The sequence below is a fragment of the Phyllostomus hastatus genome, unplaced genomic scaffold (assembly GCF_019186645.2).
Source record: "Phyllostomus hastatus isolate PE091 unplaced genomic scaffold, TTU_PhHast_1.1 phas_contig_38, whole genome shotgun sequence".
Taxonomy (NCBI): Eukaryota; Metazoa; Chordata; class Mammalia; order Chiroptera; family Phyllostomidae; genus Phyllostomus; species Phyllostomus hastatus.
Window position 1 is genome coordinate 24,050,666 of NW_025333869.1, and position 16,207 is coordinate 24,066,872.

At 40.6% G+C, this 16,207-nt stretch overlaps 1 protein-coding gene across 4 annotated transcripts in view; it reads right to left on the minus strand.

The window, feature by feature from the left end:
• Positions 1-813: 813 nt before the first annotated feature.
• The window catches only part of MCU (mitochondrial calcium uniporter), a 224,492-nt gene continuing 209,098 nt past the window's right edge, over positions 814-16,207 (minus strand). For 3 of the 4 annotated variants that reach the window (XM_045842342.1, XM_045842345.1, XM_045842344.1), the window contains 2 exons: positions 4,062-4,178; positions 814-2,750 (listed from right to left, as the gene is read on the minus strand). In XM_045842342.1, the coding sequence (XP_045698298.1) occupies positions 2,673-2,750; positions 4,062-4,178 (195 nt within the window). In that variant the 3' untranslated portion in view covers positions 814-2,672. The remainder of the gene's footprint in view (positions 2,751-4,061; positions 4,179-16,207) is intronic. The other variant, XM_045842343.1, reaches the window with a different exon arrangement.

Here is a 16,207-nt window from a genome sequence, read left to right on the forward strand (position 1 = left end):
TGTATGGCCTTCATCACCTTGAGATACTTTCCTCCTACACTCATTTTGAGTGTTTTAATCATAAATGGCTATTATATCTCGTTGAAAGCTTTTTCTGCATTTACTGATATGAGCATGATTTAAATCTTTTACGTAATAGGTGTTTTTTTCTTTATGCCTTTGATGAACTAGGCAGTATGTGATATTTTCTTGTTTGATTATAAACTTGATATGAACTCTTTTTTAAAAGATTTTATTTATTTTAGAGAAAGAAGGGAGGGAGAAAGAAGGAAACATCAATATGTGGTTGCTTCTTACACGCTCCCTCCTGGGGACCCAGTCCACAACCCAGGTATATGCCCTGACTGGGAACAGAACCAGCAACCCTTTGGTTTGCAGGCCAGTGCTCAATCCACTGAGCCACACTAGCCAGGGGTAAACTCTTAAAATAATATTTAACCTTGGTTCATCCTTGAACAACTTTCTGGACTCTAGGAGATCACATGGGCAATCTGGTGGTCTGATATAATGGATACTTTTCCTGTTGATCAGGAATTAATGAAATTAGTCTCAGTGCTGCCACTGGCTTTATTATGGTTATATAGGCCACTTACCCTTGGGTGGCTCTGGAAAAATAGGAAGGTAGTGACCATCCAAGCTCAGGAAAAATTAATGAAATGCTTGTTTTAAAATATAAGTCCTAGGAACAAATCTTGATTTCAAAATGGTATTTTTATAAAAATTAATTTTAGAAGTAAAAAGATTCCCACCTAAAATCACAGGAAAGTAAGTTTTCTTTTTTTCAGTTTTGCCTTAAAGAATGAGATGCTATAGTTCAAAAATTGAATAACTATTTATTGTTCCAGAAGTTACATTGCTTTTTATACATATTTCATAAATGATACAGGATTTTACACATGTTCAATATTTTGCTATTTGTTTAAAGGAGTTTTCTCCACATCCTTCCTCCCTCCCTTGCCTCCCACACACCCTTAAAGGACTTGCTCATTGCACTGTGCTATTCTTCTTAAAAACCCTGTGCACAAACAGGATAAATGGTTTAAAAATAATTCATACAACTTAACAAAAAATAAATGAAGGAAGAGGTTGCAACTAGGGGGTGGGCAGGGGAAGGAAGTGGAGGAGGGGCTGGGAAGTGGGGACATGCATCCTTTCATTCCGTCATGCCAGTGGAAGGGGTGGTGGCAGGGGCAGCGGCAGCAGCAATCCTGGCTGGCCTTCAACCTTTGCAAGGCACCTGGAGTCTGGGTTTGTCATTAAAAAGTTTTCTTTTTATACACAATGATTCCAAAGGAGAAAGAAAAAGAGAAATAAATCCCTTGCCATGATGAGGAGGGATGAATGATGTGAAAGAAAAAAAGCCAATCAGCTGTGTGGAAGCCCCAGCATCCTCTCCATCCTGCCTCCACAGAAATTAAAAACAGAAGATTAGACAGGTTCCTTTGATTTTCAAGTGCATGTGTCATCTGGAAATATGGTAGAAAATATTTTGATAGAGTATAAGATTAAAGCTTCTTTCTCTCAATTTAAGAAAAAATTGGGTGAAGAAAGTAGGCTGAAAGAAGCCATAGAAATGTTTTCCTGTATAAAGATAAATTGCACCCTTTGAGGTCCACACACTTGATTTACAACTGCTGAAGCTGTGGAGGTGGGAGGGCTCACAGACAGTGTGGAAGTGTGTGCGCATCCTTCGAGATTAACGAAGCCTCCAGACATGGTGTCACACAAGCAGATTAACAGTAATGAAATTATTCTGGTTCTGAAATGACCACAAAGCCATGATTTTTAGCCAATTTGTAAACCTTACATCTTCCTGATTTGTTAATACAGCTGAACCCTCCCCTCCAAGCTGAGTTGTGGAGGGAGAGGAGACTATCAGTGGGATAGTTAAAGGAGGGAAATTCTGCCTCCTCTCAAAGATTAATTAGTAGAAAACAAAACCAAACCAAACCTCATGCAGTGTTGCCAATAATTTCTAGATACCGATCCAGAGCACTGGAATATACAGACATTTAAGAAGGTAATAAAGATAATGCAAAGTGTCAATCATCAGTCATAAGTTGGTTCCAATAATCACATGGATAAAATATAACCAACAGGTGTGGGTGGTCCGAAAAGGGGCAGAAGCGGGAGATTCTCCTGGTTTACTTTGTCGAGGCTAGGTCCACTTGAAAATAAACGCCAATGACATGGGCTCAGACTCTGTTTGCCACCCACACAGCTCGAGGATTTGCTTTTCTGTATATTTATTGACTCCTATGTCAAAAATAAGAAAAGTTAAATAAAAAAAATAGAGCAGAGTGGGGTGCTGGTGTGTTATTGTTTTGCTGACCTGCAAAGAAGATGCAAGAAACTAACACCCCAACATCACTTACTGTTTATGACTCTCTCTACTGTATAATATATCATTTCATCCAGGAACTGAGATGCTTGATTAAGACAAGATTCACTAAGCCCTTTGAGCTTGTATTTCACAAAGCTTGATCCTCAGATTTTAACATTACTTTCTTCCCTAAGATCCTTGTTGTTGTTTTTTGTTTTTTTTTTTTAGTTAAAGGTAAAAACCCTCCACCCCAACATGGCTCCCAGCTTCCACCTGCAATGTTTTAATTAAAAAGGCAATAGTTATAAACAAGTGTTCTTTCTGCCGGGATTCAGAGGCTCTTTGCAGATCAATCTTTTTCACCAATTTGTCGGAGGGGCAGATGTACTTGTAATGGGTCTCTCAGTCTCTTAAGGTCCATTTCTGCCTAGAATGGAAACAAAAGGTGAGAAAAACTGGCTAGGGAGATTTTCATTAATATCAGTGTCTCCTAAGAAAAGGAAACTGTCTTTCCTCCATCACTACGTGTCAGAGAAATCATCTCAATTACTCTCAAAATAAGAGTGTCTCCGTGACAATGGGACAACAAAGAGGGACCAAAACCAAAGTCAGGCAGCTTCAGCTGTCAACAGAGCTCCAGCAAGTCTGTGCTATCTACAGGGCAGAACTCAAAAATATGGGGAGCATCTGATGCACCTTGGTGGTACTTTTCCAGAGAGAAGCCCTTTCAAAAAACCTTTGCCTGGAGCCAGAAATGCAATTTATGCTGATCAAGACTTTTGTTATTTACCCAACAATTAAGTTTTTCGATAGCTGCTATGTAGTACCTTTAAAACTCACACTTGCTTGACCCTCGCCCTGGAGAAGCTAGATTAATAGGCTTACGTTGGGGCTGAAGCATCTGCATTTTTCATAGCTCCAGAGATGATTCTGTTGCTTTCCCTCCACCTGAGAACCACCACCCAGAACAACAGAAGACATTAGTCCTCTTGGGCCAACGCAGGAAGATGGATTAATAAACTTATTCAAAGCACAACCGCATCACCAAAGGGACACAGAAGGCAGAGGAGGTCCAGAGAGGAGCAACTAAACATTTAAGAGGAGGGGAAGAGCTCCTGGAGATTTTTGAAAAATCTCTAAAGTCATAAAAGACTACAGAAAATAAGATGAGAATTTATTCACCAAAAACTAATACATCAGAGTGAGGAAGGCACACTCAGAAATCTGAAAGAAGTAATGATTATGAAAAATAAAATATTCTACTCTTTTTAAAAAGCACCTTGTAGTTCAATAAGCTCTCACCTGCTCCTGGCAAAGATTCCTAGTAGTCTCTCTCTCTTACCTAGATTCTGTTTTTTGCCCCATTGCTACTACACATTTCAGGTGAGAAATCTCTGGGTCAATTATTATAGAAAGATTTTAAAAGGCAAGAAAAGTAAAAATAGACAACTTTAAAGAAACAAAATGAAAAAGTAAAAATAGGTCTAAAAATTTCAACATGCTAGTATTAATAGGAGAGCTAGGACCCACATCTTTTCATCTGCTGTGTTATAAAACGCCCTAGAGGTGTTCATGCTAAAATAGTCATTTTTATCAACTAAGGAACAATTCATATAGGAAGAAGAGTGTTGGGTCATTCTTTCAGAGTTTATTCACTGAAGTGCTGTGGTTCTAGACAATACTAATACCATACAAGGTGAAACTAGGATTTATTAAATTTTATTTGTAGAAAACTTACCTGAGCAATTGCATCCTTGAGTTGATTGTATTTCTCTAGGTCGAAACGTGACTTTTTGGCTCCTTTATGGAAAAATAATAAGTATTGTCTGTCTCTGGCTTCTGGATAAACATACTCCTACAAAAACAAAGGGGAAATTAAATTATTAGTCCTTAACATACTATCTTCACAAAATAGGCATTTACATACTGTTGAATAGATTCAACACATATACATACATATAAAGATATATACTGACATGTTAAATATTTCTTTAAATTTTTATTGAGGAACACACATAGAAGAGCACACACACTAAAAATGTAATAAAAATGAATCATCACATATTATACATGCTAATCATCACCAGCTTAAAAAAAAATAAACACTGCCAACAACCCAGAAACTCCCCTCCAGACCCTTCCCAATTTCTAATCCCTCCTTTCCCCAAAGTAATAAATATCTTGACTTTTATGATGTACTTTCTGTCTGTCTTTGTAGTTCCCCTACTTAAACATACATCATCTGGAACTCTACACTACAGTTTTACTTGTTTTTTGAATTTTATAAAAATGGAGTCAGGGGACTTCTGGTTAAGATGGTGGCATAGGCAGACATGTCTCCCCTCCTTGCACAACCATATCAAAAGTACAACTAAAATATAGAACCACCATCACTCAGGAACATCAGAAATTGACCTGAATGGAAGTCTGACAACTACGGAATTAAAGAAACCAAACCTGTGCAGACTGGTAAGAGGGGTGCAGACATGGAATGGGCTGGTGCCACACCATGTGGACAAAAATTCAGGAGGGATATTTTGGGAGTGAGGAGTCCCAGACCCATACCAGGCCCCCCAGCCCAGCATTCTAGTGCCAGGAAGATAAGTCCCCACAACTTCTGGATGCAAAAACCAGCTGGGATTGAGTCAGCAGAATAAACTGCTGGAGCCCCAAGCAGTTCCTCTTAAAGATCACACATGGACTCACCTACTCAGACTCAGTCCCTCTGAGCCCCAGCACTGGGATAGCAGCTTGAAAGGCACCAGTGGTACACAGGGAGAAACTGAAGTGTCTGACATCAAGGCGAGCAGAGGACACTGTCCCTTTGCTAAACTCTCCCCCCACAAACTTAGCAAGCTGGTGCTGTAGGAGGGTGCAGCCAAAGGGTCCCCAAAAGAAGGATTTGTAATGGAGTTCAGAACTCAAGGTGTCCAGGAAATATTAGAAAAATATATAGAATGTCCTCACCCTCCACCCCAGGGGAAGGGACAAATGAAGCAGGGCCACTGAGAGCTGTTTCGCATAGCAACAGCCTTGCAGCTACCCTCTGGCGTGGTCATTTAGCATATCTATAACCTTTAACTGGTTGCATAGATATGTTAAATAGCTGTGATCAGCTCTGAGCCAGGGGAATGGAAGTAACTTCCCCACCAAGATGTAACTGGGGGGCAGGTCCCCCGAGTTACAGCGCCTGTGTGGGAGCTCAGAGAAGATTGGCTCCATGACATGGGGCCATGCCTGCCCAGACTCATGATGGCAGCCCAGTAAAGCTGGAAGGCTTTGAGAGTTCCGGCATGTGAGGCCAAGTGTGGGAGGAGTAGGAAATGGGGCTGCAGAGGAAGATTGGCCGCAGGGATTTAAAACCCAGACTTGGTGGCCATTGAGGAGAGAACCATACAGCTGTGGCAGCGCAGAGAGGACCGCAGCCACTGAAGAGAGAACCATGCGGCTTTAGCAGAGTGGGGACTCCCGCAGCTGTGCAGACAACACTGTCCTCGATGCAGCTGCCTGCGGCTCCTCTACTGCCTGGCTCTGAGCCCCAGCCGGCTCTGCAGCTGTGGCTGCAAGAAGGGGCCACCAGTAAGTGACTCTGGAGCACTGGGTCACTGCCCGGCTGCCGCAGCCACCGCCAGGCCTCAGCAAGCTGTGCCCGCACTCTCACCGCTCGAGTTCAGCCAACCTTGCAGCCACCTGCTCTGGCCAGGACACAATGAGCTCCGCGCTAGCCCTCTCGGCGCTGCTGCCACCGCCCTCGCCGCTCTCCCAGAAAGGGGGATCACCACCCCCCCCCCCCACTCCCGCAGCCATGAGAAGAATCACCAAGAGGCTTTAGCTGGAGATCCTGGCAACACAACCAATGCTGCTGGGAACTAAGGAAGGCCTGCCAGCTGAGCACAAATTACTAAGAAGAACCGAGAGCTGCCTAAGCCACGGATATCTATTTCTTTTCCTGAGATACGGTACCCCAGACTGGGAAAACTATTCCCAGACATGAGAAAACTTCCCTAGTCTGGTGAAGGACATAGACATACAAGTCCAGGAAATGCAGAGAGTCCCAAACAAGATGAACTCAAAGAGGCCCATGCCAAGACATATCATAATTAAAATGCAATAGGTTAAAGACAAAGAGAATCTTAAAAGCAGCAAGGGAAAAGCAGTTAGTTACCTACAAGGGAGCTCCCATTAGAATGTCAGTCGATTTCTCAACAGAACTTTGCAGGGCAGAAGGGACTGGCAAGAAATATTTAAAGTGATGAAAAGCAAGGACCTGCAACCAAGATTATTCTACCCAGCAAAGCTACCATTTAGAATCGAAGGACAGATAAAGAACTTCCCAGAGAAGACAAAGCTAAAGGAGCTCATCACCACAACCCGGCATTATATGAAATGTTTAAGGGTGTTCTTTAAGAGGAAGAAAAGAAGAGATAAAAATATGAACAATAAAATGGCAATAAATACACATCTATCAACAATTGAATGTGAAAACAAAATAAACAATCAAGCAGAACAGAAACAGACTCATATATACAGAGAATATTTTGATGGTTGCCAGACGGGAGGGAGGTTGGGTGTGAAGCGGGTAAAGGGATCGAGAAGTACAAATTGGTTGTTCTGGAATGGTTGTGGGATGTGGAGTGCAGCATAGGAAATGTAGTCAGTAGTATTCTGGTAGCTAGATGTGGTGTAATATGGGTACAGGATTCATCAGGGTAATCACTTGGTGGGTTATGTGGTATCTGGTCATGGGGGTGTATACCTGAAACTAGTATAGTATTGTATGTCAACTGTAGCTGATGTATAATAAATAAAAGAATAAAAAAATGATTAAATGGCAAAACAGTCATTTGAATTTTCATCTTTTATAAAATTTCATTTTCTAACTATTGTTGGCATATAGATAAGCAATTGATTTATGCATATTGACCTTTTACCCAGTTATCTTATAAAATCCACTTAGGGATTCAAAACAATTAACTTTTACATGTTTTTGTATTTTTTTAAGTGTATAACATCTATGAATAATGTTAGTTTTCTTTCTTTGCAATCTTTGCATCTTTTATATCTTTTTCTTGACTTCTTTGCTCAGGGATGATTTATATTTGCTCCTGCCTAGAACTTGTGAACATGGGTACTCATCTAGTACTCACCAGATCTCTAGAACTACCTTAATCTAATTATGGGATTGAGATGACTGAAGATGAACTACAGTCTCTGGGAGCACCTAAAACAGATTTTTCCTTATTCTACAATAGTAGCCTTTAGAGGTTCAGTTGGTTAGAGCACTGTCCCAATATGCCATGGTTTCAGGTTTGATCCCAGTCAGGACAACTACAAGAATCAACTAATGAGTACATAAATAAGTGGAACTAAAAAATCAATGTCTCTCTCTCTCTCTCTAATTCAATTTAAAAAAAGTGTTTCATCTCCTTTAGTGATCCTGGCTTTGGTCCTTCTAGATTATCAAGTATGGCTCTGCTTCTTGGCTTTTCAGCTTTACCCTCCTTAATTAGTATAACTAACCAGAGGAATAAGCACACTTGTATCAGTTCACCTTCCTGGGACTCTACTTCTCCAGGTCCTTGCCTAGTAATTTTTTCTATCTTGTTAGCTCTCAGGTGTCCACAGGCAGATGTGTTTAATATTTCATCTAATTATTCTAATTTTTCCTAATGGGAGTATTGGTCTGATTACCTAGTATGCCATACTAGAAGCAGAAGTAAATGTTTAATTACTGATGATGACAGATAATAGGTAAATAGTAGCTAAAGGTACTAGAAAGCCTTTGGAAATGGATAGAATTGAAGTCTGAATCATCAGTTAATACTGACTGAAGGGATAATTGTTGGATTAAAAACTGAGGGAAAGCCCTCTTCTTTCATCTAAATTGTTGATACTAGGCTACTTATCCATCTTTGCTTAGAATATAGCTGTACACATAAATTTATTCAAATATATTCTATGCTCCCTCTTTTGGGCAATGAGCATTCACAATCAACTATATACTACACTCAGCAGACAGCTTGGCTATAAAGAGAAGAAATCAGAGGAGAGGTTGTTTGACAACACAGGGAACACAAAAAATAAACTGGAGTAAGATACTGGAAGTGGCTGTGGAGGGTGGGACAGAAAACTGGTAGAGGAGCTAACCCTGAACAGGAAAATGCCACCTCTTATTTGAGCTCAAAGTAAATAGTGTGGCACTTGGTGCAAATATTGTTACACTCAAAGATTTAGGAACTAGAAAGCTTATATCCATTACCTCAATATTCTCGAAGAGGCAACATTAAAGGTGACATGGGGAGCTTAAGGTGAAGTCTCAGAATAACTACTGTGGGAGGTGGGGGAAGGAAATCCACATGGTCACATGATTTTTCTCCAGCAATGTTCTGTAGTCTGGATATAGGATAAACGGCTACATTCATCCAAGATTAGGAATTTATAGAGTGCATATGGTGGAAAGTCAATGGGATTTTAAGATACTAAGAAGAGAATGACAATAGGATCTAAGTTTGACAGAAAAGAAAGTAACACAGGAAGGTAATAGTAAAAAGAGAGGAATATCAGGAACCTAAAGATCTGGATGAAGTCAGAGCAGAAAGTGAGTGAACAAAAGGGATAGACAGAAAATAAACTGTAGTCAGAAGTTAGCATGCTAATTTATATTACAAGTAGGGCAGTTCCAGGAAAGAAGGTCCTGAATAGTCACTGAAGTGGTCTTCTGGAGTAATACAAATGATGGTTGTTGGAACTGAGATGACAAAGGGTACTAAAGGTTAGATCAGTGTTTCTTTACTCATTTTTCATTACTGTCCCCCTAAGTAGCCTTTTAAAATATTTTTTTCTGATTACCCCTCATCCCCCCCAAAAGGTTTAAGACTATAGAAACACTGTATATATGTTTATATATTATAAACATCTAAGATGTTTTACTCCCAAGATCCAATTTTCTCCCCGAGGAGGCAATATCCCCGTTGAAGAAAAGGCATGGGCTAGGGTATTGGATGGGTGGTCCACATGCACGCTGAAGTAGCTCAGAATGGCAATTCTTATTGTCAGGCTCATTTTTTTTTCATAACAGAAATTGATACTGAAAATTAATCAGTAAATTTAATATCCCACTTGATTTTATGATTTCCAGGAACTTGTCATCTTACAAAGATTCTTTGGGGAGAGGATCCAAGATGGAGGCATAGGTGGTCACACTGTACCTCCTCGCTCAACCAAAACAAAGGACAACAAGAATTTATAAACAAAAACCAACCAGAACAGAGAGAAATGAACCCAATGAAGTCTGAATACCATACATCCAGTCCGGTAAGGAGGGGCAGAATCGGAGGCCTACAAAGAGGGGTTGAGAGGTACCGGCAGGAAAAATCGGTGGCTGGCAGACGCATGCGCGCAGGGTGCAAACCGCAGACTGCAGCTGATGGACTGGTGGCAGACTGTGGGTGCGGGAGGCAGCGAGCAGACCCAGTGAGGCGCACAAGGCATCTGGCTGTCCGCAGCCGCACATTCGCTTGCAGAACTTAGCAAAAACCTGCAGCGCGACACAGACTGCGCATCCCAGGGACCTAGCACTGGGAAACAAAGCCTGAAGGCACCGATTAAAAACACCTGTGGAAGTTGAGGCTGGGAGATTCTATCAGCCTCACAGGAGGCTCCTTGGAGAAACCCACAGAGTCCGAGAGAGTGCACAAGCCTACCCGCCTGGGAGCCAGCACCAGAGGGGACCAATTTGCTTGTGGGAAGTGGCAAAAGGGACTGGAATCCTGGTGAGAGCGGAGCAGGCACCACTGTTCCCTCTCGGACCCCACCCCACATACAACATCACAACCCAACAACTGAGGTGCCCCGTCCTGGTGAACACCTAAGGCTCCGCCCCTCATATGTAACAGGCGCGACCAGACCAAAGGAAAAAAAAATTAAATTAAATTAAAAAGATGGCTCAAACAGAGTTAAAAGCCCCAGAGCCAATTTTGTTAAGCAACTGAGAAATAGCCAACCTATCAGATGCATAGTTCAAAGCACTGGTGATCAGGATGCTTACAGAATTGGTGGACTTTGGTCATAAATTAGATGAAAAAAATGCAGATTACAATAAGTGAAATGAAGAAAAATGCACACGGAACCAATAGTGATGGAAAGAAAATTGGGTTTCAAATCAATGGAAGGGGCCAGAAGGAATAAAGGAACAACCAAACAGAAAAGAATAAAGAAACAAGAATTCAAAAAAATGAGAGGCTTAGGGACCTCCAGGGCACCTTTAAACGTTCCAATATCCAAATTATAGGGGTACCAGAAGGGGAAGAGGAAACACAACAAGTGGAAAAGTTATTTGAACAAATAATAAAGGAGAACTTCCCCATTCTGGCAAAGGAAATAGACTTCCAGGAAGTCCAGGAAGCTCAGAGAATCCCAAAGAGGGTGGACCCAAGGAGGAACATGCCAAGGCACATCATAATTACATTAGCCAAGGTAAAAATGAAGGACAGAATTCTAGAAGCAGCAAGAGATAAGGGGACAGTTACCTACAAAGGAGTTCCCATCAGACTGTCAGCTGATTTCTCAAAAGAGATCTTGCAGGCAAGAAGGGGCTGGAAAGAAGTATTCCAAGTCCTGAAAGGCAAGGATCTACAGCGAAGAATACTCTATCCAGCAAAGCTTTCATTTAGCATGGAAGGGCAGATAAAGTGCTTCTCAGATAGGGCCAAGTTAAAGGAGTTCATCATCACCAAGCCCTTATTATAAGAAATGTTAAAGGGACTTATCTAAGAAAAGGAAGATAAAAAACATGAACAGTAAAAAAAAGACATCACACTCACAGTTAGTAACAAGCACACCTAAAACAAAAACAAACTGAGCAAACAAAGAGAATAGGAGTGGAATCACAGAAATGGAGATCACATGGAGGGTTAGCAACAGGGAAGTGGGAGGGGAGAGGGGAAAAAGATATAGAGAATAAGTAGCATAGACAATAGGTAGAAAATAGGGGGAGGGCAGGAATGGTGTGGAAAATGTAGAAGCAAAAGAACTTATGACACATGGATATGAACTAAAGGGGGGGAGTGGGGGTGGGAGGGGGTACGCAGGGGGGAGGGGAGTGAAGGGGGAGAATGGGGCAACTGTAATAGCATAATCAACAAAATATATTAAAAAAAGAACATAAAAAAGATTCTTTGGAATGTAATATACTATTGGGATATATTTAGGTTGCTAGCAAAAGCAGTATCTCATAATAAGAATTTAGAAGAGTGGAAATTATGTTAAACAAGCATTTTTGTTTCATGGGTGTTAATTATGGATATGAATATTGAAAAGAGTATTTAGTACAAGAATCTCTATATTTTATTTGGCCAATGTTTCCTATTAACAAACCACTAAAACTACATTATTTACTATTGCTATTTTGCAATTTGTCACTTGGGGACAGCAAAAATGCTCTGGGAATCAGAAGTATAGCATTTAACTAGCAGGACAGGTAGGCTATTAGAGATGTAAGGCACTGTGTTAGGCAATAATAATTGAAAAAAACTAAATGTCTAGTGTCAAAAGATATCATAATATAAGGGAAAAGACATGATCTATGAATAATTATAATACAAGATAGCAAAGGATGAGGAAAATGAGAGGCATAATGTACTTAACAGGAATTCAGAAGAATTTTAAGTTGAGTGTAGGTAAATGGGGTATTTGGGCGGGGAATAAAGAATATAATTTGAGCACTGACTGGTATGGCTCAGTGGGTTTGGCATCGTCCCAGAAACCAAAAAGTTACTGGTTCAATTCCCAGTCAGGGCACATGCCTGGGTTGTGGTCTAGGTCCCTGGTTGGGGGTGTGTGAGAGATCAATGTCTCTCTTGCACATCAATATTTCTCTCCTTCTTTCTCCTCCCTTCCCTGCTCTCTAAAGATAACTAAATAAAAGCTTAAAAAAGATAATTTGATTTGTTTAGAGCACACAGTACATACACAGGGGGGTTGAACACATTAGCAGACTAAGAAGTTTGGACTTCAATCAATACTAAGAAGAACCCATTAAAGGGGTGTGTATATGAGGTCTGTGGAAAAAGTCCAATCACTGTTAATATACTGAGAATGGTTAGTGCAACATCAATGTAACCTGGCAGCCAAGGAGAGTGGGCTGGAATGCACATGCGTGAGCAATGACAACTTCACTGTACTAGTCAGTGGGGTGACAGACACTGTTGAATGAGAATGTGTACTATGTGACCATTGTATTCAAAATGACTAAGGGAGTACAGCAATGAGTCTGCATCAAATTTTGCATTAAGCTTGAACATTCCTCTGCAAAAACTATTTGGATGATTCAGAGAGCTGCAGCTATGGGCAACTGGTGACTGGCAGCTTCATCACGACAATGTGCCCGCTTATGTACCAAGTCTGGTGCAGATTTTTTTGGCAAAAGATGAAATTATTCGGGTGACTCAGGCACCATACAGCCCAGAATTGGTGCCATGTGACTTCTGGCTTTTCCCAAAACTAAAATCACCTTTGAAAGGGAAGAGATTTCAGAACATGGATGAGATTCAGGAAAATACGATGGGGCAGCTGATGGCAACTGGGAGAACTGTGTGAGATCCCAGGGTGCCTACTTTGAAGGGGACTGAGGTGTCACTGTTCCATGTACAATGTTTCTTGTATCTTTGTCAAGGAATGTCTTTATTTTTTAACAGTGCATGGCTGGATACTTTCTGGACAGACTTCGTACAGGCAGAGGAAGAAAGGACAGCAAAGACAGAAGAGGAAAGGGGGATGAGGGAAAGGGAAAGAAGGGTGAGAGGAGAGGGAAAGGAACACAAGAGATAGATATATGCAAGCCCTGTCTAGAGCTCTGATTAAGATATAACTCATCTGGCTATTAATTTTTGTTCGCACAGTGACTAGTATGAGCCAGACATTGAACTAGGTGCTGAAGGCTATGAGTGAACAATGGTAGACATGAACAGTTTACTAACTCTCTTTTCTACTAGACAAGTTTGGGAGGATCAGAAAGGTTAAATAATGTTCTTGGGTTTTCACCTTTTTACACATACATAGGCCTATGACCACTGGTCTAACAACAGAAGCAAAATGCCTACATTTAATAGCAGCCATATAAAAATATAAAAGAAACAATTCTTAGCTTTCTTCTGTTTCCTAGGAAATCAGAAAAAGTTTCTCATGTGTTTCCCCTATTTCAATTTTGTTTTTTAATTTAAGAGAGGTTGGATCTGTGGTGGTATCACATACATAACAAGTGATAATAAATATCTCATACTGGCTTCTGGCCAAGATAAAGGCATAGATAGACATGCTTTACTTCCTCACACAACCAAAAGAAGAATAACAACCAATTTAAAACAAAGCACAACCAGAACAGCCAGGAAATCAAATTGTATGGGAATCTGACAAACAAGGAGTTAAAGAAGAAGGATTCATTCAGACCGGTAGGAGGGGCGGAGATGGGCAGCCAGGGCAGAGAGGATGTACAGCAAGGTGGTGATGGCAGATAAGGCAGGCAATGTGGCGGCTGGTGGACTGGGCTGTCCCATATTCACGTGCAGATAAACTAGGAGGAACAACTGGGGAGCAAGACAGTCTATGCAAACCAGGGTTCCAGTGCTGGGAAATGAAGCATCAAAACCTCTGGCTGTAAAAATCTGTGGGGGTTGCAGTGGTGGGGGAAACTGTTAATCTCACAGGAAAGTTGGTTGGAGGGGACTACAGGGTCCTAGAATATACACAGGCCCACCCAATTGGGAATCAGCACCAGGGCAGCACCTGAAAGAGCACAATTCACGTGTGGGAAGTGGGGAAAGTGATGGAAAGTGGGGAGAAAGCCAGCAAGCAGCATTTTTCCCTCTCTGGCCCCTCTCTCACATATAGCACCACAACTCAGTAATGTGGGTTGCCCTACCCTTGTGAATACCCATGCCTCCACCCCTTACAACATACCAGTTTTGCTGAGACAAAGAAATATGGACCAAATGAAACAACAGATCAGAACTCCAGAAAAAGAACTAAGCAATGAGGAAGCATCCAACCTATCAGATGCAGAGTTCAAAACAGTGGTAATCAGGATGCTCACAGAAATGATTGAATATGCCTACAAAATAAAAAAAATATATAGGGAACTAACAGTGAAGGGAAAAAAACTGTGACTCAAATTAATTTGGAACATAAGGATGGAAACATTCAACTAGAAGAGAATGAAGAAACAAGAATTCAAAAAAATGAAGAGAGGCTTAGGAATCTCTGGGACAATTTTAAATATTCCAACATCTGAATCATACGGGTGCCAGAAGAAGAGGAAAAGCAAGAAAGTGAAAACTTATTTGAACAAATAATGGAGGAAAACTTTCCCAAGCTGGTGAAGGAAATAGACATACAAGTCTAGGAAGTTCAGAGAATCCTAAAGAAGTTGAACCCAATGAGGAACACACTAAGGTACATCATAATTACATTGGCCAAGATTAAAAATAAGGAATCTTAAAAGTAGTAGAGAAAAGGAGAGAGTTATCTACAAAGGAGTTTTTGTAACACTATAAGCTGACTTCTCAAAAGAAACCTTGTAGGCAAGAAGGGGATGGAAAGAAATATTCAAAGTCACGAAAGGCAAGGACCTACATCCAAGATTACTCTATCCAGCAAAGCTATCATTTAGAATGGGAGGGCAGATAAAGTGCTTCCCAGACAAGGTCAAGTTAAAGGAGTTCATCATCACCAAGCCCTTATTATATGAAATGTTAAAGGGACTTATCTAAGAAAAAGATAAAAACTATGAACATTAAAATGACAACAAACTCACAACTATCGACAATTGAACCTAAAAAAATGAAACAAACTAAGCAAACAATTAGAACAGGAACAGAACCACAGAAATGGAGATCACATGGAAGGTTATCAGTAAGGAGGGGGAAGGGGAGAATGGGGGAAAAGGCAGAGGGAATAAGAGGCATTATGGATAGGTACAAGATAGGTAGGGGGAGGTAAATAATAATATACGAAATGGAGAATGCAAAGAACTTATATGTACAATGCATGGACATGAACTGAAGGGTGGGGGGGTGCTACAGGGAATGGGGTATTGGGTGGAGGGGGATAAAGGGGAGAAAAAATGGGACAAAACTATAACAGCATAATGAATAAAATATACTTAAAAAAAAAAACCCTCATACTTCCTAAAGCAACACTCTGGATTTCCCAGCTACTAAAAAAACTGCATTGGCAACAAAAATTAGTTCTAGCTACTGATATTTATTTATTTATTCATTCATTCATTCCTCACCTGAGGATATGTTTTTATTGATTTAACAGAGAGAGAAAGGGAGAGAGGGAGGGAGAAAAGCATTGATTGGTTGCCTACCGTACATGCCCCAAATGGGGATCGAACCCATTATCTAGGTATGTGCCCTAACCAGGGATTGAACTGCAGTCTTTTGGTGCATGGGATGGTGTTCCAATCGACTGAGTCATCTGGCCAGGGCATGCTACTGATATTTAATAAGTGAGACTTTGTTGATAAAGAATAGGCCAAGAGTATAAAATGAATATATATCTAATTTTTGTCTGTCTTCCATAAAATAAAAAGTACAAAAACTCACATTTGCTTAACAACTTAGAAGTTACCCCAGAGTTTAGTTTAACAATTTGATTAGGTATCACCAATTCTCCATTCCAAGAATTAAAAATAAAATTAAAAAGCTTGGGGCTGCTCTATTTGTTAAATTAATTACACAATACATAAAAAGCCAAGCAACTTAGCTGAACAAGTTTTCCTACAGCCCATTTTTCTCATTTTCCCTCTTGTTCTATTACTTACTGTAACATATTTTCCGAAATGTAATGCTTTCCCGAATGGTTTATATGGCCCTCTTTATAGTC